A 22,326-nucleotide genomic window follows, 5' to 3' on the forward strand; every position below is an offset into this window, starting at 1 on the left:
CAGAATCTCAAAGGAATGTTTCCAACATCTTGTGGAATCAGGTCTTGATGCTCAATTCCGATTTTTTACACAGATCCGATTTTTTTGTTTGGCAGTTCTTAATTACTTTTAATAATAATTGACCAACATTGACTCCCGTGTGAACATTCCACGGCCCTGAACAGACCCGTATGTGCAGGACAATAACAATGACGTCAGGATGTCACGCGCAGCGCACTGTTTACGGAAGTAACCATGGATAATAATAATTATAATTATAATAATACATTAGACTTATATAGCGCTTTTCTAGACACTCAAAGACGCTTTACAAACTGAAAAGATCGAGTAGTAAAATAAAAAGAAACAAAAAAGAAAGAAAGAAAGTATAGGGGTCTAATTCATTTTAAATTCTAAATCTAAGTCTCTTTGTAGGATACAGGTCTACTCTGTATACTGCAAGTATATCTAGATGTATGATATATATTATCATGATAACATGATAACATATATAGGATAACATGATAACGTTACAACCAGTTTCATTTTCAAGTTTTTGTGCAGCAGAAGCCGGCAAAGATATGAGCAAGATATGAGCAAGTGCGTCTAGAGTGCAGGGTTGCCAGATGGGGCGGGTTACCGCCGAATGGGCTACTGGATTTAGCAGTTATAGACTGGTTAGGCTGTAAATTGTCAATCCCATCTGGCAACCCTGCTAGAGTGACGTAAAGGTCGCATTAAACGCGACTTGACAGTTCAGACGGGGGCACGTTTCTAAATATCAGATATGTATCCGATATAATACCACCTCTGAACGCGACCCAGGTCGGATTTGGGTCACATTTCACTGCTGTGTGAACGAAGCCAAAGAGGCTGTTTTGATAGCAGAGGGAGGCCCTACCCAGTATTAGTATAGTTTTCCTAATAAACTGTTCAGTGAGTGTATATGAGAAACTATATGTGACAGGGTCCGGTGAAAAAGTCCTCAAGTAGGACGGATTATGATTATTAGGTTGTAAGCTTTCAAATGATGTGACATACCAATTACCAGAGTAACTCGCTCTGAACATGCAAAACATTTTAAAGAAGCAAACATGCTTGCTTCTAAACATTAAAGAATCAAAAAAGGGGCGCTTAGGTGGCGTAGCGGGTTAAGCGTCGACCATGTAATCGCAGGGTCCCCGGTTCGATTCCGGCCGGTTCGATTCCGGCCGGGGACATATCCTGCATGTCAAAAAAAAAGAAGGACGCTTTTGGGTCATTCGTGCGACTTGAGGATTGCCGACATGCGGACCTTTTCACCAGACCGTGTCACAAATGTGGAAACTGTCCTAGCCTGCCTGGTGCACTCCGCCCCCCCCTTCCTCAATTCTCCACTCTTTTCCCAGAAGTGTACACCCATTCACTCCCCAACATGGATTTCAAAGCATAGGATTGGTGTAACTATAGTCTGTTACACCGATCCTGTGGTTTTGTATATGGTAGATGGTAAATGGTTAATGGACTGCACTTATATAGCGCCTTTATCCAAAGCGCTTTACAACGGCCTCTCATTCATCCATTCACACACACATTCACACACCAATGGCGGCAAGCTACCATGCAAGGCGCCGGCACTGCACTGGGAGCAATTTGGGGTTCAGTGTCTTGTCCAAGGACAGTTCGACATGTAGCCAGCCGGGGCTCGAACCTTGTATCCATGTGAGGTCATGAACCAACACACTTCAAGGAAAAGGTGGAGATTTGGGACTTCAGAGAATATCCTGGGAGTTCTGTATAATCTTTGCTAAGTGACGATGTGAGTTAACAATAAGAAATAAACCGTTTTGTACAGTTAAGCATGAAGTGTACTTTATAACACGTTTATAACACGTTTTCCTCTTCTCCCGACACGCTGCCTGGGATGTTGTTGTTTTACTCTCCTTGTCTGATGTGCAGAAGAAAATTATGATCATTATTTGCTGTGTGGTACTAGGAATTGTCATTGCTTCCACTATAGGGGGGACATTGGCTTGAAACACACACACACACACACACACACACACACACACACACACACATATATATACTCACGGACAAACACGCACACACACGCACACACACAAACACACACACACACACACACACGTTGGCACTCACACACATTGACACATGCACCGTGCACACACACACACCTCCAGGGGAAACACCCAGCCAGGTGCACTTCCTCCTTGGCAGGGTTCCTGGGTACACAGCGTTTCCTGTTTGTGTTGACACAGACTGTGCACAGTACAGAACACAAGGTGTCATTTCTGCATGAGGTCCTAGTTTGTAAACGTGTGGTGGTGCTGCAAAGTGTTTATCTGGGTGTTGAGTGTTGTGTCAAAGATTTCTAAAATAATGAATAATATTAATAATAATTCCGAAAATGTTTTTTTTTATATTTTTTTATGAGGATATAAGAATATAATATGCTTCTCTGTTATACTAACACATTCCACCTTCCAAACGTTCCGTTTGTTCAGACCGTTGCCACGGTTACTTCAAGGAGCAGTGAAAGATCCCATGAAGTGATTAGGATGTAGTAATAATCTGTTAAGTCGTTGTTTCCTTTAAACATTGGTTTGGGGGTTGTGTGTGAGACACTGGGGGGGGGGGCTCTCTGTGTGTGTGTGTGTGTGTGTGTGTGTGTGTGTGTGTGTGTGTGTGTGTGCGTGTGTCTACTGGACACTCTGCCCCTCACACAGGCCTCCCTGCCCCCCCTACTGGACACTCTGCCCCTCACACAGCCTCCCTGCTGCCCCCTACTGGACCCTCTGCCCCTCACACAGGCCTCCCTGCCCCCCCTACTGGACACTTTGCCCCTCACACAGCCTCCCTGCTGCCCCCTACTGTCTGACGACTGCATGGTTGATGTCCAGATATGCTGATGTTGTGTGTTCAGTGGAAGACAAAATCTACACCTGTAATTGGTTGTTGCCGTCAGTATTTCTGCATCTTATTTATGATGATGTCATGTCCTGGGTGGTCAGACTTCTGTGACTTCAAACACCCCTGTCCTGCCTTACACACTGTCTCTGCTCAGTTCCAGTGTGTGTGTGCGTGTGTGTGTGTGTGTGTGTGTGTGTGTGTGTGTGCGTGTGCGTGTGTGTGTGTGTACGTGTGTGTGTGTGTGTGTGTGTGTGTGTGTGCTTGTATGCGCGTGTCTGCATCTATGTGTGTTTGTATGTGCGTGTGTGCGAGTGTGCATGTGCGTCTGTGTGTCTTTGTATGTGCGTGTATGTGTATGTGTGCTTGTATGTGTGTGTGTGTGTGTGTGTGTGTGTGTGTGTGTGTCTGTGTCTGTGTCTGTGTCTGTGTCTGTGTCTGTGTCTGTGTGTGTGTGTGTGTGTGTGTGTGTGTGTGTGTGTGTGTGTGACAGAGTATGAATGCCTGTAACCAACCACATGTGTCTTTGTTCTGTGTCAGGACATGAGAGGGATTCTTTCACCCGGCTAATGTTGAGATGGAGTCTAGGGCTGCGTTCGTAAATTGGCTCTGGAAATCTGATCAGCACTCATGGAATGCCTCTTGTCCAATGACTTGGTCCCTTTTGTGAGGTTGAACCCAGTGTGCGCTCCGGTGCGCTCAGAATGAATATACGAACGCAACCTATATGATTGTTCTGATCTGTACTGTATGCTATTTTATTATTATTGTTATTATTATTATTATTATTATTATTTAATGACACAGTGAGCTGTTGTATTTCTCCACCAGTGCTACTTGGTTCAGTTCGATCTGTCCAAAAAAAACAAAAACATGCACAAACCACAACCATGTTGCCTACTCAACGTGTTGCCTTTGTGTTGTGACGGTTTGTTTGCTACATGGTTATTTTTATTTTGTATTATTATTATAAGTAAAGTTTTGTCTGAAAAAGATTCCCTGTTGCTGCGTGTTTATCCCTGAGGTCGCAAGGCAACAACACAATTCTGTCTGTGTCTGATTGTGATCCTTGTAGTAGGAGAAGAAGAATGTCAGGGAAATTTTTTCTTTAGATGAGAAACTTGATGATTAATGTCCATGCATGATACAGGGACAATTTATTAATATAAACAATGTCTTTATTGACATCCCAATAACATGATACAGTTTTTACGGCATACACATGTTTCTGTCATGATGGCTTCCTTCCAACAGACTAAACTCTCCTACAATGTATGTACAATTAAGCCCCTTTCACACATACAAGCCTTCCCAGTAGATTCCATGCAATTTCCAGGGTCGGCGTATGTCTGAATGCGACTGACCAGGGAAATCCGCTCAGGCAATTACCCTGGTGGAGACCATGTATAATTCCATGGAAAGTACCGTGTCGCGGTAAGTGTGAACAGAAGCCTGAACATTGCCTGTCAGTCTCCTTTCACAGTTGTCCTACATCGCGCAACCAGCAGGGCAGAGCGTGTAAGAACTGGAGGTAGTGGAGGTATGATATGGCAGATATACATAGTTCTTTGGTGGAAAGGCATTTTTTAAAAGGCATTTTTAACGAACGCCCAGCAAAGTCAAAACACGAAAATCTGAGCTCACTTTCCAGTTGGAAAACATAAACTAAACTATTTCAGTGCTGCTATTGTTTGCGAAGTTACAAGATCCTTACATCCCACCATTCTTTTCAAAGGATGCAAAGTTCTATTGGAACGTTGGAGACGTTGAAGTTGATCCCAAAGTCTGTTCAAACCCAGGCAGTGAGACCAGCAGGAAAACACAACTAGATCTTCTATAATTTTAACTGGATAGTACTTTGTTTCCAATCATAGTCAGCTAGATGACTTACTTAGCTAGCTTACTTTTACTTATCAAATGTACATTTTGTGATATAGACGCAGTGCACACACACCGTCTCCTCTCAGCTGTCTTGCATCGCGCATAGCCCGCAGCGCAGAGCGCATATTCAGAAGGCTTATTTTCTTTTTCCTATTGTTTGTTCTGTATGAAGAACATTTTATGAATCCAACTGTTTGCTGAGATAACCTAGAGTATTTCAGAATAAAAAAACATTCTATTCTTGTATTTGTGTGTTTAATATTTGAGTGAAAATATAACAGTTTGAAAACATAACAGTTTATATAACAGGCTACTGTATGTATGTAGTATAACACAGAAAATATGTACTGATAATTGTATCATAGTACTGTTTTCCTCTGATCATAGTGTTTTCTATGGTCAGAAATCTGTGCCACTCGAAACTGAATTTGAATTACTGACATTTGAATTTGAATTGCTCAATTTGAATACTTTAATAAAAAAAAAGAATTTCAATCACATAATTTGAATTTGTATTGTTTAATTTGATTCAGTTTTTCAATTCGGTTATTCAAGTTAAACAATACAAATTCAAATTATGTGATTCAAAATCTTTTTTTTTATTCAAATTGAGCAATTCAAATTCAAAGTCAGTAATTCAAATTCAAAGTCAGTAATTCAAATTCAGATTCTAGTAGCACACATCTCTGGCCATAATCCGGGTCCTTAAGGAAGAGCAATCCGCTTGTTAAGTCTGACGTCAAAAGTGACGTTTAGCCATTTCCGTGTCCAAACCAGAAATTCCCTGCGCCAGAGTACCTCTGAACTACAGCGGTAGAATGACAGTTTAATCGTTTTTTAGACTCGGATCTATTCATACAACAAGGGACACAATACTTTCCCGTTTTCTCCATATTGTCAGGGTATTTGAGCCTCGGAAAAGCGCTATATAAATATAATTAATTATTATTATTATTTCTCCATTTCGAAGACAGCGCCTCAGCCAACGTTGGCCCCGGAAACACGTCACGACTTAACAAGCGGATAGCCTAGGTGCACAAGATGGCGTCGTTTGACTTCCGCCGTGCGTCTACTGGAGTAAGAACTTCCGGTCTGGTTTGTTGTTACAGAAAGAGATGGCTTTTTACACTCGCTGTTTACAGGATCTCCCAAAAATCACGGTTGATGACGTAAATCGAATCGTTAGCGCTTCCTCGGTAGCCCGTTCTAGCAAAAAAAGAAAAGGGATTCAAGATGTATATTTCGAGCTACCTCCACAACTATGAGGGTGAGTAACAGCATTATTAGTTAGAATACTAGCTAGCTAGCAACCAAATAGCCTAACTATTCTGGTGGGTACATGCAAGTGGTAGTTTACTTTCTGTAAAGATAAAATTATAGTATTGTAAAGAAGTTTACATGTAAATGAAGGCCATGGTATACATGATATGAAGCACCAGGAGACATGAGTGAGTTAAAAATATATATATTTTTATTGTAAATCACCTCTAGACCAGCCTTTCTCAACTCCAGTCCTCGGGACCAGAAGATTTTTGTTGTAACCAGGAACTCACACACCTGACTTCACTAATCAAGGGCTTTTCTGATGGTTTGATTGGTTCAGTCATTAAATCAGGTGTTAAATCTGGACTGGATTTAGTTCCTGACCAGGAACTCACACGCAGTGGCGGCTGGTGCTAAACATTTTGGGTGGGGCACAGGTTATGGGGGCATGGGGTTATGGGGGCATGCTCCACGGGGAAGAATATCAACTTTAATAGCTCTACCCCCCTGTACAGACCTCGCCATCCCCTCTACCCCCCTGTACAGACCTCTTCATCCCCTCTACCCACCTCTACAGACCTCTTCATCCCCTCTACCCCCCTGTACAGACCTCTTCATCCCCTCTACCCACCTCTACAGACCTCTTCATCACCTCTACCCACCTCTACATCTCCTCTACCCACCTCTACAGACCTCTCCATCCCCTCTACCCCCTGTACAGACCTCTCCATCCCCTCTACCCTCCTCTACAGACCTCTTCATCCCCTCTACCCCCCTGTACATACCTCCTCATCCCCCCTACCCCCCTGTACAGACCTCTTCATCCCCTCTACCCCCCTGTACATACCTCCTCATCCCCCCTACCCCCCTGTACAGACCTCTCCATCCCCTCTACCCCCCTGTACAGACCTCTTCATCCCCTCTACCCCCCTGTACAGACCTCTTCATCCCCTCTACCCCCCTGTACATACCTCCTCATCCCCCCTACCCCCCTGTACAGACCTCTCCATCCCCTCTACCCCCCTGTACATACCTCTTCATCCCCTCTACCCCCCTGTACAGACCTCTTCATCTCCTCTACCCCCCTGTACAGACCTCTTCATCCCCCCTACCCACCTCTACAGACCTCTTCATCCCCCCTACCCACCTCTACAGACCTCTTCATCCCCCCTACCCACCTCTACATACCTCCTCATCCCCCCTACCCCCCTGTACAGACCTCTCCATCCCCTCTACCCCCCCTGTACAGACCTCTCCATCCCCTCTACCCCCCTGTACAGACCTCTTCATCCCCTCTACCCCCCTGTACAGACCTCTTTATCCCCTCTACCCCCCTGTACAGACCTCTTCATCCCCCCTACCCCCCTGTACAGACCTCTTCATCCCCTCTAGTGAGTGTGTGAGTGTGAGTGTGTGTGTGTGTGTGTGTGTGTGTGTGTGTGTGTGTGTGCGTGTGTGCGTGTGTGCGTGTGTGTGTGTGTGTGTGTGTGCGTGTGCTGAATACATAAACAAACAAGCTAAAAGACGACAATAGAAAACGTACCATGCTGACGATATTACTAAATGTTTGAAGTAGCTTTTATCTTAGCTGACTCTCTTACCTTCAGGTCGAGTTTGTGTATTCTGGCTTCGCAAAACACCAACAGTAGCAGCCTAACAGCCGCGGAGATTGCGACCACAAACGAAGTTTGACTTCGGTAATAGGTCCAGTTGTAATATCCTCAAGCAGGGGAGGCTGGTTCATTAGGGGCAATTGGACAATGCCCCACCAAAGGAGAAGAGAGAGATTTTTTTTCTATGACTTCTAGACAGTGTTGCTTCTGAATATCATAGTCCAATCAGCTAGTGTTCTGTGGCGTATATCATAGTCCAATCAGCTAGTGTTCTGTGGAGTATGTTCCAATCAGCTTCAAGTCCCGCCCCTTTCGGTGCATGTCCCAAAACCCCATAGACAAATGACCGAATGGCCTGAAGTTACCAAAATAGATTTTACATGCAAGTCTACGAGAACAGCCTAGTGCAATTTCGCGTAGTGTGAAAGTTGCCCCGAAAGGGGCAGGACTTGAAGCTGATTGGAACATACTCCACAGAACACTAGCTGATTGGACTATGATATACGCCACAGAACACTAGCTGATTGGACTATGATATTCAGAAGCAACACTGTCTAGAAGTCATAGAAAAAAAATCTCTCTCTTCTCCCTTTGGTGGGGCATTGTCCAATTGCCCCTAATGAACCAGCCTCCCCTGCTCACACGCCTGATTTAATGACTGAACCAACCAAACCATCAGAAAAGCCCTTGATTAGTGAAGTCAGGTGTGTGAGTTCCTGGTTACAACAAATCTTCTGGCAAGTGGGTCTCGAGGACTGCCTAGACCATGAATTCATGTATATTTTGAAGTGAGGATTGCAGGCCAAGTTGGGAAGGTTGAAGGCCAGGTTTCCATCACTGTGTGGCCCATGCTTTGACCAGAGGTCCATTCTGATAATTCACCAGGGGAGGAAGGTGTTTGGCAGCGGATCTCTGTGCAGTCGATCACGACCTGGGTGTCTGGGTACTTCAACTTGAACTCGAGCGGCAGCTGAGCTTTGACAGCTTCCGGTGACATCCACAGACACACTGACCCCAGCAGGTTGTAAAGGAAGTTGGCCCATGTGACGACAATCCTACTGGCTGTGGTGCGGTGAATGTTGAATCGATGGCCCAGATCCCTGAGCGTCATGCCCACCGAAAGGTGCATCAGAAATAGGAACAGCTCGTCAACAGGTTCAAGTTTCTGTCAATAAAGAAAAACAGACATCATGTTCTCATATTCTCTATATCAAATTGTGGAATGCACTGCCAGTTTACATTAGGGATGCAACCTCTTATGCCACTTACCACTAAAGATTTTCAGAGTGCAACTAGGATTATGGACCTGAAAGAAGATCAATGAGGTTAGAATCAGTGAGTTGAACTCGGTAAATTGACTCCAAATTAAAAGACAAACATGTAAAACAAAAGCACAAAGTAAAAATGCCATTGGTGCAATGCTGGACAAAATGGCCGCTGTTGGCTTAATCTCACTTTGGTTGAAGTGATGCAACATTAGCTAGCAAAAAAACGAGTCTTCCTAATTCACTTAGTCCCCAAGAGTGTTTGAATGGCCAAATTGTATTTACATTGTACAGTTAGGTTAAATACCTTCCTCTTGGACTTCATTTAGCTAACTAGAAAGCCACAAAGGTGATAGTCAACTTGGCTACAAGTGGTATGACGATTTTGAGTTAGCTAGGTTGAAATAACTTGGTCACACGTTAGCTAGCTTATACATTTTTATAACATTAGCTATTGCACAACAGAAAATATATGGACAGCTAGCATTACTTCACAGTCATTTATCAGAAGCTTTTATCCAAAGTGACTTACAATAAGTGCATTCAACATATACTTACTTTCTCCGTTAATTCTGTCACAGCGTGACTGGCTGGTTGCAAAGCATCTTCCAGAATGTGGCAACAATGTTTTTTTAGCTTCTTATAGAGAGTGACCACCGTCACTTCCTGGCGCCTTTTGAATATCCCATTTCCGGTGGTGACCAAACTCAATTTAATCCATTTCAATCAACGCGAGAGAAACAAGTACATTCAACATTTTCCATAAACGATTGAAGTCTACTTGATTAAACCATGTTCACAAAAGGAATATGAATTAATTGTGTTGCATATAGTGATTTCATTTGTGTAAATTCAAAGACCTGCTATTTCCCATTTTTTTCAGTGTACAGTCCAGTCCTGAAAAAATCTGTAAAGGAAATAAACACTTACCTGCGATCCGATAGAACCTGAAAAAAGGGTTAAAAATAAAATTAAAAATACAGTTAAAATGGGTGCTTACCTGGATACGTACTGAAATTCTGAAGCCGGAGATCCTTGGATTGTGGATGGTCGACGACATAATCTGAACAAAGATCTGAAAGTAGAGAAAAAAACTAAAAGATTAGTGTGCCCGTGCATTCTGCGAGCCTTCGGGCAAGCAGAGCCTTTTATTCCCCTAACCTAACCAGCCAGTGCCACAATCGACTTACCTACTTCCAGAAGTTGAACACTGATCATAAAAATATGTAATACATGTTAAAATTCCCTTTGGGGGAGACAAGTTTCAACTAATAAACAATTTTCAAAAACCTGAAAAAGTGGAAAAATTGTAAGATATCTCCCAGGGAAACCTGCCTTATTGGGGAATGTGTTTGGGCGGGTAACACGTTATCATTATTATTTGAAAAAGAGATTACCGGTTTTTGAATTTTAGGTCTTTGTCCTGAAAAAACATTTTCTTTAATTTGGGTTCTTGTTCTAAAAATATCGCTATCTAAAAATATCGCTATCTAGTCACTGGGGATTACCCTATTAGGAAATACTCTCAGTTACTTGTCATACGACACAAAGCACTTACAAACCTGTAGCAATTAGTGTAGCCCCTCCCCCCTTGTTTCCTATATATATGGGTGTCTTTTTGTCATTCTGTTCATTTCCTCTGAAGAAGGCACAGTGTGCCGAAACTGTCAGGAGCGCTATTTTATTGTTTTAAACCTTTGAAAGTCCTTTGACACAACTTTTAACATATTCATTTTAAGGTCTGAGTAGACCTAAAATCAACATTTGTGGTTGTTTTTAAATCTTTGATGTGCTCTAGATCTCCAGTTTTGGATATTATTCTGGTTAAACTCAATACTAGATCCCAGGGAAAACCTGGGCCCGGTTGGGCCAAGCAGACCCCTTATTTTTGGGTGTTTTGTGTTTTTTTGTGCAGTGAAAACAGACTCACCTGATACACGTGTGTGTTTGATTGAACATCGTTAAGAGCACAGAGTGTGGTTGTTTTACACAGTGTGGGTAGTGGGTTGGCCGTCTCCCATACCGGTTCACAGGAATAACCTGGAAAAATAGTATTGAGAACCAGTATTGAGAACATTTTTTACTGACCAATTTAGCTGGGAGAAATAGAGTATGTGTCATTAGGAACTTTTATTGTCCTGCGTTTGGTTTGTCTCCCCTTCCCTTAATTCTTAGTTTAAAAGCACTTAATTTGTTTATTTTCAAGCACTTCTTTTGGTTTTTCTTGTCATTAGTTGTGATTAGTGTTGACTTAACTCAGTTTGACTATCAACAACGGCTTTAGTCTATTTCCCCTATTGGGAAAGCATGAGGCCGGATGGCTCTAGTGTTGGGGCGGTGCGGTCGGGTCTTGGTAGAGGGCCAGAGGGGCCTGTGATTAGACTGGAGAAAAGGTATTTCAAACTACTCCAGGCAGTACACCATGCTGAGGTGGTGGAAAGGGCAGAAAGGTCAGAAAGATTCCCGGTGGGAATGATGAAGCAAGTACAAAAACTCACACAATTCATTAAACCATCATCACCAAACCTAGAAACATTAAGAAAAGTAAAGCTCAATACGGATTTGTGGATGCAGAATAACCTGCAAATCCTTATAGAGCATTATGATTCGGTTTTGGCATCGGGACTTCAGGGTATCTCCCCATTTGAGCAGGTTGCACTAGATCAGGGGTCGGCAACCTTAAATGTTGAAAGAGCCATATTGGACCAAAAAACTAAAAAACTAATCTGTCTGGAGCCGCAAAAAATGTAAAGCCTTATATAAGCCTTATAATGAAGGCAACACATGCTGTAAGTGTCTATATATTAACCTACTATCAAAATAGTAGGCTACAAATACATAAGCCTTAGCACATATGCATACAACCGAATGCAAACGTATTGTGCTTTACAAAAGTGAAACACTAGGATAGCGTAAAGGGGGTCTGGGGGGTCCCCCCCAAACATTTCTTTAACAGAGTAGATGCAATTTCGCGTATTCTGGTGCCTTTTAACAAGTGGGTTGATACTTTTATCTGGCTATACTAGCCTGAGAAAAAATATGGATAAGTTTGTAATTTCATCCGGAGGAAGTGAGCAAACCAAGAGATTGTCAGCCAAAAAATAGACAAATCTACAGACTGTAGACTCCAGTACCAAATGAAAACTAGCCTCCCTCGTCCTCTTTTCACTATTTTAAGTTAAACCCTCTCAGACCCACAGGAACGCCGGCGCTTCCAAATATCATACCTTCTTTAGAAGTTCATAATTCGGAAACGGTTTGAGCTAAAGACAAGCCGCTTTTTGCATTTAAAAGTAGGCAAATAGTGCTCACCGGGAAGCCGGCAAGCTCTCGTTCATCGATGTCCATCGCCGATGTCCATCTATAAATCTAGCCACAAAGTTGTAGACAATGTGGATAGTTTCTTGCTTTGCCTGCCGCAGTACTTCGTCAATCCCTGTGGATATAGGTCTACTCTTGAAAAAAACCTGTCACATCCAGTCTCATGTTGGGTCCAGTCAAAATACTAGTCATGTGCCAACATATCCGAATCCTATTGGCCCTCGTACAACATTACAGCGTAAGCAGGGAGTTGTAGTTCAAGGAGAGACACCGCGGCAACGTAAAAAATAAATAATCGTTGTTAATTTCCATTTGTGGTCAAAGCCACAGGGAGCCACTGAAGATGGGCAAAAGAGCCGCATGCGGCTCCGGAGCCGCGGGTTGCCGACCCCTGCACTAGATAAAGCCATTGCATATGGCAAGGCGAGATACAAACATAGGCTAACAAGCCTGTCTATTGCAACTCTAACATCGCTCGTGGGGAGCGATCATGAGCACACTGTGCAGGGAGAGGGCAGAGAGGCTCGGCTGGACCCTGTGGAGTGGCCGGAGCTGTTGCGGCCCAACCTGGGCCCTGACCCTGACCCTGGCCTCGGCCCTGACCCTAACCTCAATCCTGACCCTAATCTTAACCTCAACCTCCATTATGATTCTGGCCCTAACCTGATCTCGGACCATAACCCTTACCCTAGGCCTGACCCTAACCCTAGGCCTGGCCCGAACCCTGGCCCTAAGCCTAACCCTAACCTCAACCTTAGGCCCAACCCTAACCCTAGGCCTAAACCTAACCCTGACCTTAACCCTGGCCCTAACCTTAACCCTAACCTTAACCCTAACCTTAACCCTAACCTTAACCTTAACCCTGAGCCTAACCCTAACCCTGGCCCTAACCTTAACCCTAAGCCTGGGCCTTACCCTAACCCTGACCCTAACCTTAACCCTAACCTTAACCCTAACCTTAACCCTAACCTTAACCCTAACCTTAACCCTAACCTTAACCCTGAGCCTAACCCTAACCCTAACCCTAACCCTGACCTTAACCCTTCTCTCTGCCTCACACCTGACCCTAACTTGGGCCCGTACCTGGGATCTGGCCGAGCCCAAACTCCACCTGGACCGACAGGACCCACCGGAGTGCGGGTCCATGTGGCTCAGGTCCTGAGGGGTGACACAATGGAGGAGGAAGGAGTCAGGGAGGATTGGGTCCTTAATTTCGACCTGGGGGCCTCTGAGGAATCAGAGGGGGATTCACCTGAGCGGAGGGGGGGGGGAGGTGAGGGGGAACCTCACCAATGTGGCAGTGTTGCTGTCGGACTCCCAGATGTTGGGGGCTTCTGGGGTGTCGGCCAGTCAGGGGTCCGGCCTCTTGTCCAGTTCGGGGTCGGAGCAGGAGGAGGTGGAGATTCCATTCAACTTGGACAGACCGCTCTGTCACCGCAGTGCATACCAAAAAAGTGTGGTGTGGGAACTTGAGATTAAAAAACCAGTGGTGATAGTGGGGGATTCGAATCTCAATAGAATCCCCCCCTTCAACTATCCACTGATCCAAGTTGACAGTTTCCCGGGGGCCAACATTTTCCATCTGAGGGATATTTTGACCAAGTTGAACCCTAGTCCTGCCACTCACAAAGTGGTCTTTGTGGTGGGATTAAACAACTGTCTGAGTGGAAACCTGCTCTCGACCATGAAAAAGCAATTCCAACAGCTGATGGCGAGGGCAAGAGTGGTTTTCCCTCAGGCAGAGGTGTTTTTTGCTTTGACACAATACTCACCCAGGTTGCAGGCCCCAGTACGGGCCCTCCTGGAAGAAATAAACACCTATGTGGAATCCACATACAGGACCCTGAGAGGGGTAGAGGCCCGGGACTTCAAAGCTTGTGAGAGGGATCCGATACATTGGACCCCTGCTACGGGCAAAAACATGTTAGAGGCATGGATGCTACAGTTAAACTGAAAAGAGGGGGACCTGGGACACTTACCAAGCCCCATTCTAATATTTTAAATCTTTCACTTACCTTTGAACTATCCACAGAAGAGGAAATGCTGCTGGAGAGGGGCCTCTTCTTTATTCCTACGCCATCTGTAACAGACAGAGAAGATTTTCTTGTATATTCTGGTGCCTTTTAACAAGTGGGTTGATACTTTACTGATACTGATACTGAGAAAAAATATGGATAAGTTTGTAATTTCATCCGGAGGAAGTGAGCAAACCAAGAGATCGTCAGCCAAAAAATAGACAAATCTACAGACTGTAGACTACAGTACCAAATGAAAACTAGCCTCCCTCGTCCTCTTTTCACTATTTTAAGTTATACCCTCAGACCCACAGGAACGCCGGCGCTCCCAAATATCATACCTTCTTTAGAAGTTCATAATTCGGAAACGGTTTGAGCTAAAGACAAGCCGCTTTTTGCATTTAAAAGTAGGCAAATAGCGCTCACTGGGAAGCTCCCGTTCATTGATGTGCGTCGCCGATGTCCGTCTATAAATCTAGCCACAAAGTTGTAGACAATGTGGATAGTTTCTTCCTTTGCCTGCCGCAGTACTTCGTCAATCCCTGTGGATATAGGTCTACTCTTGAAAAAAACCTGTCACATCCAGTCTCATGTTGGGTCCAGTCAAAATACTAGTCATGTGCCAACATATCCGAATCCTATTGGCCCTCGTACAACATTACAGCGTAAGCAGGGAGTTGTAGTTCAAGGAGAGACACCGCGGCAACGTAAAAAATAAATAATCGTTGTTAATTTCCATTTGTGGTCAAAGCCACAGGGAGCCACTGAAGATGGGCAAAAGAGCCGCATGCGGCTCCGGAGCCGGGGGTTGCCGACCCCTGCCCTAACCTAACCCTGACCCTGACCCTGACCCTGACTCTAACCCTAACCCTAACCCTGACCCTAACCCTGACCCTAACCCTAACCCTGACCCTGACCCTGACCCTGACCTAACCCTAACCCTAACCCTTACCCTAACCTAACCCTGACCCTAACCATAACCTAACCCTGACCCTGACCCTGACCCTGACCTGACTGTCAGACTTGCTAGGCTAGATGAGTTATGTAAATATGGACCAGGTACGTACTTTAGTCATGTGGCCATCCCAGAAATGTATGCGGAATGTAGGAAGATACTTGAGACGGAGCTGAAAAATGTCGAGTACTATGCAACAACAACAACCAATCTGTCGGGCAGGACGACCGAGCCGTATCTCAGTCTCACCGTGCACTTCATACATTAGGACTTTGAGTTGAAGAGTTGCCTGCAAACGGTATACTTTCCTGCTTTAACCCTAACTCTAACCTAACCGTAACCTAACCCTAACCTAACCCTAACCTAACCCTAACCTAACCTAACCGTAACCTAACCCCTAACCCTAACCTAACCCTAACCTAACCGTAACCTAACCCTGACCCTGACCCTAACCGTAACCTAACCCTAACCCTAACCCTAACCTAACCCTGACCCTGACCCTAACCCTAACCCTGACCCTAACCCTAACCCTAAACTAACCCTAATCCTTAACCCTAACCTTAACCCTGAGCCTAACCTTAACCCTAATTCTGGGCATAACCCTAACCTTAACCCTGGCCCTAACCTTAACCCTAAGCCTGGGCCTTACCCTAACCCTGACCCTAACCTTAACCCTAAGCCTAGGCCTAACCCTAACCCTGACCCTAACCTTAACCCTAAGCCTAGGCCTAACCCTAACCTTAACCCCAGGGTTCGAGTTATGTGGGAGCCAATGGGAGCTGAGCTCCCATAGAGATGGTCTGAGGCTCTCTGAGCTCCCATGAAGGCAGTAAAATCAAAAATCTGTGGGGGTCGCTAATAATACATTACCACAACTATTATTTGATCAAAATGTCAATGTAATGAATATTATTTAATTTATATTATAAATATTGTAAAATAAACACGTTTTCCAAAAGAACTACGCGCACCATTAATCTCCTGTGAATGACAGTATGCCTTTGACTGCCTGCACTTCACCACCAAGACACCATGGGGCGCAGTAGAATATTGTGCAACAGCAAAAGGTTGATTAATCAACTGTGCGGTAAACCGTTGGAACACACAGTGCACAGCTGATTAATCAATTAAACCAATAGAGTGAGACACCAGTTGCCTTTCAGGAAGTAGTGAGATCGTGCACCTAGCCTATTATTGAGAAGCAAACATTCATTCATTAGCTATACAGGAGTATATACATACAGTAGTAGCTACCATGCCGCCCAAAAAAAGGCCACTGCTGCCACTGGGTCATCTAGCCTAGAAATTTTCGGGTTTTTATCAAAGACAAATTTGACCCTCTCCCGTTCATCCAATCTTGGATAAAGAAAGGACATCGGACGTCAGCATCATGGGTTCCAGGACCGCGACCGCAGCCTACTGAAAACAGACCACTTTGGTCTATCTTGTCTCCGTAAAGGTAAGGTGGCTTTTACTTTTTACTAACCTAGTGTACTAACCTAATGTATTTTTCGCTCCTTCTGTATAGCAAAAATAACACAATGATTGGCCGAGATACATGTGTGACTATCGCTTTTATAGCTGTTGTTTCATGTGGGGCTGTTGATGTGGTGAAATGAGTAGCCTGCAGCTGTAGCGTCAGGATATGTTGGGATTTGAGGATGAGGATGATGTTTCGGTACCGGTACCGTTTTTAAAGTATCGATTTGTCACCGGTATCGAATAAAACCCAAACTGTACCCAACCCTAACTATATGTTTACATGCCAACTAATTAGCTAATTCATTTCTGTCATTTAGAGCTGAGGGGAGCAACAGAGAGACGGACAACAGGACAGCAACAGAGAGACAGACAACAGGACAGTAACAGAGAGACAACGGGAGAGGAGAGCAATAGAGACAGAACTGAATGCACTGAACCTTTTTTTTATTCTTTGCATTATTAACACTGTTGTGTTATTGTGTTATTAAAGTGTTTAAGTGTTTTATGGTAAAGCATTATGAGTGGTGTGTGTGTGCAGGGTGCTCGTGAGTTGTATATTTTGGGGAGGGGGGAGGCTTGTGTATGGGGGCGGGGGGTCCTCACCTAAAGGAGTAGCCTAGGGCCACTGACCACCTTAATCCGCTACTGCCTATAGCTAATTAAAACTTGTAAGTCCCATCGCTGTGTGGGCATGATTCGCGCGTGCATGAGAACATTTCGCACTGTTATTTTGGAGACCCCCACAGAGTTCAGCTTATAACTCGAACCCTGGCTGTTAACCCTAGCAACCGCGGGGAAATAACGAGATGTGATGAATTATGGAGTGTTGTATGCATTTAACAAACCGAACGGAAAATATTATAGCATTTTCAGATGCAAGTTGGACCAAATTTGTACATTGTTCTCTACAGTGGGTGAATCTTCACACTGCAGAAAGCCAAATTGCAGAAAGGGCTGTAAAAAAAAATATATAACTATAGGTATTATATATATTTGGGAGGGGGGGCTCCCCTGGTGCTAGGAAAAAAAATACTAAAAACAAGAAGGGAAAAGAGCTGGTTTACATAAATAAAGGCTATATACACTATCCACTATACTATACTATACAAATAAAACACTGTGCTGTACTCTATGCTATACATATCCTAACATTTCCTATCTCTGAACCTTATGTACCCGAGGGTTGTCATATTGCACATAGTATTATTGCACATTCATTTAAAGTGTCGCAGTTTGCAGGTTTGAAATGTTCACAGTTGTGTTTCAGTATTGCACTTGATTACAATCTAGTAGCTGCCATCAAATTGTCTAGATTGTCCAGGGCCTAGAACCTAGGTATTTGCTGTGTTCAGGGCCTGAATGGCCCTAGGGTAGAAGCTGAGCTTCAGTCTATTTGTCCTTGCGGACATGGTCCTGAACCGCCTGCCCGAGGGCAGCCAAACAAAGTGTTCGTTCCCAGGGTGGGATGGGTCTCTGGAGATCTTGGAGGCCTTCCTGAGGCAGCGTGTGTTGTACAGCTCTTCCAGAGAGGGGAGGGGGGCGCCGATGATCTTCTGGGCCGATCTCACGACTCTCTGTGGCTTTGCAGCTGGAGAACCACTATAACCACAATATTGGCTACCATAGACAATGCTATATGCAGTATGCCAACATACGAAACATTGAAAGAGCCCGCAAGAGAAGGGAAAAATCAGTACAGGAGGCTGCAGGTGTGTTTTATAGCAATATAAGTTATTTATAAGAACAATATGATATAAACAAGCTAAGATTAATATGACATGATATGACATGAACATTATTAACAATATGATATAAACAAGCTAAGATATGACATGAACAAGATATGAACAAGGCATCAATGGGTCAGGGTCAGCCCTGTCAGGTCAGGTCCAGAAGATGTGCAGTGCAGTCCAGGGCTGAGCATCTGGGGTTACCTGGGGAAACAGATTAGGAGAGTTGTAAATAAACTAGGCTATAACTTTGGAAGCATTACTATTACAATGCATAGAGTATCATATGTCTCTCTCTCTCTCCCTTCCCCCCCCCCCCCCCTCCCTTACAATGTAGTAGAAGCAGAAGGTCAAACTGAAAATGATACACCACCAAAGCCTAGACTTCTCCGCTCAAAGACTACCACTACGTTCAGCCTAAATAAAAAACCACATCTTCTTCCCGCCCAGTGCATAATATGCAGACGGGACAAATATTTCAGTTTTAGAGCTTGTATACTGCTCCTGCAAAAAAACAAAATGTGTGAAAGGGAGATGCACATGCAAATCTAACAACCTACCATGTACAGACATGTGTCTGTGTTTGCACTGCGAAAACACACTAGTGTTATAAATGTTCTCTAAACACTTGAATCTTTGTCTAGTCTCGTCAATTATAGGCAAGGCAAGTGAAGATACATTTAGTCTGGGTTTTGTCTTACCAGCTCACCTCGTAAAAGTGAGACGATTGACAATATCAAAAACATGCTTGCACACACATATACTGTAACGTACTCACACACAAGTTAATGTTACTGGTCCCAATTTGGCACAATTATTACTGAAATGATTGAGAATAGACATAGTTGACATTGGTAACTTAGCTATTGTACCCTTTAAAGTTAGATAGCTTGTTAATTCATTAGCTTCACAATCGTGGGTGACGTTTGGTTGGATTTTTCACTAAAATAGCATATTAGAACATGTTTGTATTGACACAACATGACATGGACTTGTTCATTAATATGTGATATGAATTAGTATGACGTGCAAATCTTACCTGAAACATTACTTGACAGTAAAGTTATCCGAAACAACTCAGTCTTCTCGTCTTTCCAGATAATACGTTGTTTACTTCCTAGTTCCGTATTTTGAAGGAATATCATTGGCAGACGTCAAGTCAGGTGACGCTTTAACGGGTTTTGATTGGTTAGCGGCATAGTAGCCCCAATCATTCTCCTTATTAACTTATGGATCGTAAGTTTACTTTTCATAAAACGTTGATCGACCAACGTCTACCAACTGACGGAAACATGTTCCAAAAAAAACTATTTAGCTTATATGAAAAAATCAACTAGTCTGTAGTTGTTGATCGATCATTTCACAAACGAAAGCAGATAGACAGCTTCGGCCCACCGCCTATACCCCGAATCTGTAAAATCACTTGAAAACTATTTTGATGACACAAGCAGTCAGTAGGCAGTCTATCACCTTCCATAGGCTGAATTGGGCGAATTGTGACTTTTCTTTTCCGCTCACCCATAACATTTGTAATTTTAAAAATAGAAATGAAAACTTGAGACCAAATAAAATTATTCGGAGTTGTTGCTCAAGCAAGCCCACTTAATAAGTCGTATCGTATGGTGTTGACCACCAGATCGCGTTTAGACTGTTATGATAGGCAGCTCGCTGGGTGACACGTCAAAGAGCAATTCGTAGTTCAATATTCAAAGTTGAGCGGGAGACGTGTGTTGACGATGGTGCGTTGCAGACGGTGAGGTCGGAGCTGAGTCAGGTCGGCCCCGTAGCCGTAGGGGAGCACAGTTTGGGGGATCATGGCTGCCCCCATGGTCCTCGGTCGAAATATTCGCACCCTGATTGTATTGTTTGACTGATTATTTGAGACCAGTCTCACCAGAGATTTAGAATGAGGAACTAATTTGGGAAGGTCAACGCTGCACGTTCATGGAGTAAATAAGCCGACTTGTCTTTACGGGATTCATTGGGATCGTAAATGCGGAACGTTGATGGAATACCCCCCCGACATCGTTCCCTGTAGAACATGTTATTGTGTTGGACAAAGTGCGTAGACAGTGCTGAGACTGAAGACAAGAGTATGTGAGAAGTCTTGTGTTTGTGTTTGCTAGCCCAGCTGGATGGCGAGACGTGCTGCCACATGCTTGCTTGCTGGGAGTAGTGAGTTACATGCTATAGCCAAACATGTTAGTTTGTTAACTATGAAGTGAGTTACATGCCATAGCCAAACATGTTAGTTTGTTAACTATGAAGTGAGTTACATGCCATAGCCAAACATGTTAGTTTGTTAACTATGATGAAGTGAGTTACATGCCATAGCCAAACATGTTAGTTTGTTAACTATGATGAAGTGAGTTACATGCCATAGCCAAACATGTTAGTTTGTTAACTATGATGAAGTGAGTTACATGCCATAGCCAAACATGTTAGTTTGTTAACTATGATGAAGTGAGTTACATGCCATAGCCAAACATGTTAGTTTGTTAACTATGATGAAGTGAGTTACATGCCATAGCCAAACATGTTAGTTTGTTAACTATGAAGTGAGTTACATGCCATAGCCAAACATGTTAGTTTGTTAACTATGATGAAGTGAGTTACATGCCATAGCCAAACATGTTAGTTTGTTAACTATGATGAAGTGAGTTACATGCCATAGCCAAACATGTTAGTTTGTTAACTATGAAGTGAGTTACATGCCATAGCCAAACGTGTTAGTTTGTTAACTATGATGAAGTGAGTTACATGCCATAGCCAAACATGTTAGTTTGTTAACTATGAAGTGAGTTACATGGCATAGCCAAACGTGTTAGTTTGTTAACTATGAAGTGAGTTACATGCCATAGCCAAACATGTTAGTTTGTTAACTATGATGAAGTGAGTTACATGCCATAGCCAAACATGTTAGTTTGTTAACTATGATGAAGTGAGTTACATGCCATAGCCAAACATGTTAGTTTGTGAACTATGAAGTGAGTTACATGCCATAGCCAAACATGTTAGTTTGTTAACTATGAAGTGAGTTACATGGCATAGCCAAACGTGTTAGTTTGTTAACTATGAAGTGAGTTACATGCCATAGCCAAACATGTTAGTTTGTTAACTATGATGAAGTGAGTTACATGCCATAGCCAAACATGTTAGTTTGTTAACTATGATGAAGTGAGTTACATGCCATAGCCAAACATGTTAGTTTGTGAACTATGAAGTGAGTTACATGCCATAGCCAAACATGTTAGTTTGTTAACTATGAAGTGAGTTACATGCCATAGCCAAACATGTTAGTTTGTTAACTATGAAATGAGTTACATGCCATAGCCAAACGTGTTAGTTTGTTAACTATGATGAAGTGAGTTACATGCCATAGCCAAACATGTTAGTTTGTTAACTATGAAGTGAGTTACATGCCATAGCCAAACATGTTAGTTTGTTAACTATGATGAAGTGAGTTACATGCCATAGCCAAACATGTTAGTTTGTTAACTATGAAGTGAGTTACATGCCATAGCCAAACATGTTAGTTTGTTAACTATGAAGTGAGTTACATGCCATAGCCAAACATGTTAGTTTGTTAACTATGAAGTGAGTTACATGCAATAGCCAAACATGTTAGTTTGTTAACTATGAAGTGAGTTACATGCAATAGCCAAACGTGTTAGTTTGTTAACTATGAAGTGAGTTACATGCCATAGCCAAACGTGTTAGTCCACACAGTCCAGTAGGTGGCGGTAATGCACCTTAAGCTGGTTGCCAACCGCCAATCAAATACAAAGAAGAAGAAGAATAGTTGCACTTGCTGAAGCAAGCGGGGCTCACCCGCATCAGATGATGTGTCACATGGTCGTTGTGGACAGATCACGTGCCTGGTGGGTCACAGCTAGCTAGCCTCAGACAGACAGA

The 22,326-nt window shown here is 43.4% G+C and overlaps 1 protein-coding gene across 1 annotated transcript in view; it reads left to right on the forward strand.

Moving 5' to 3' along the window:
- Positions 1-4,802, forward strand: part of LOC308158662 (syntaxin-1A-like) — a gene marked incomplete at its 5' end in the record, with an annotated part of 114,077 nt that extends 109,275 nt beyond the window's left edge. The window contains one exon of the mRNA XM_080532346.1: positions 1,918-4,802. Coding sequence (XP_080388472.1) covers positions 1,918-1,995 — 78 coding nt within the window. The 3' untranslated portion in view covers positions 1,996-4,802. The remainder of the gene's footprint in view (positions 1-1,917) is intronic.
- Positions 4,803-22,326: the final 17,524 nt, after the last annotated feature.

Source organism: Nansenia antarctica (assembly GCF_963989245.1).
Source record: "Nansenia antarctica genome assembly, chromosome: 5".
Lineage (NCBI taxonomy): Eukaryota > Metazoa > Chordata > Actinopteri > Argentiniformes > Microstomatidae > Nansenia > Nansenia antarctica.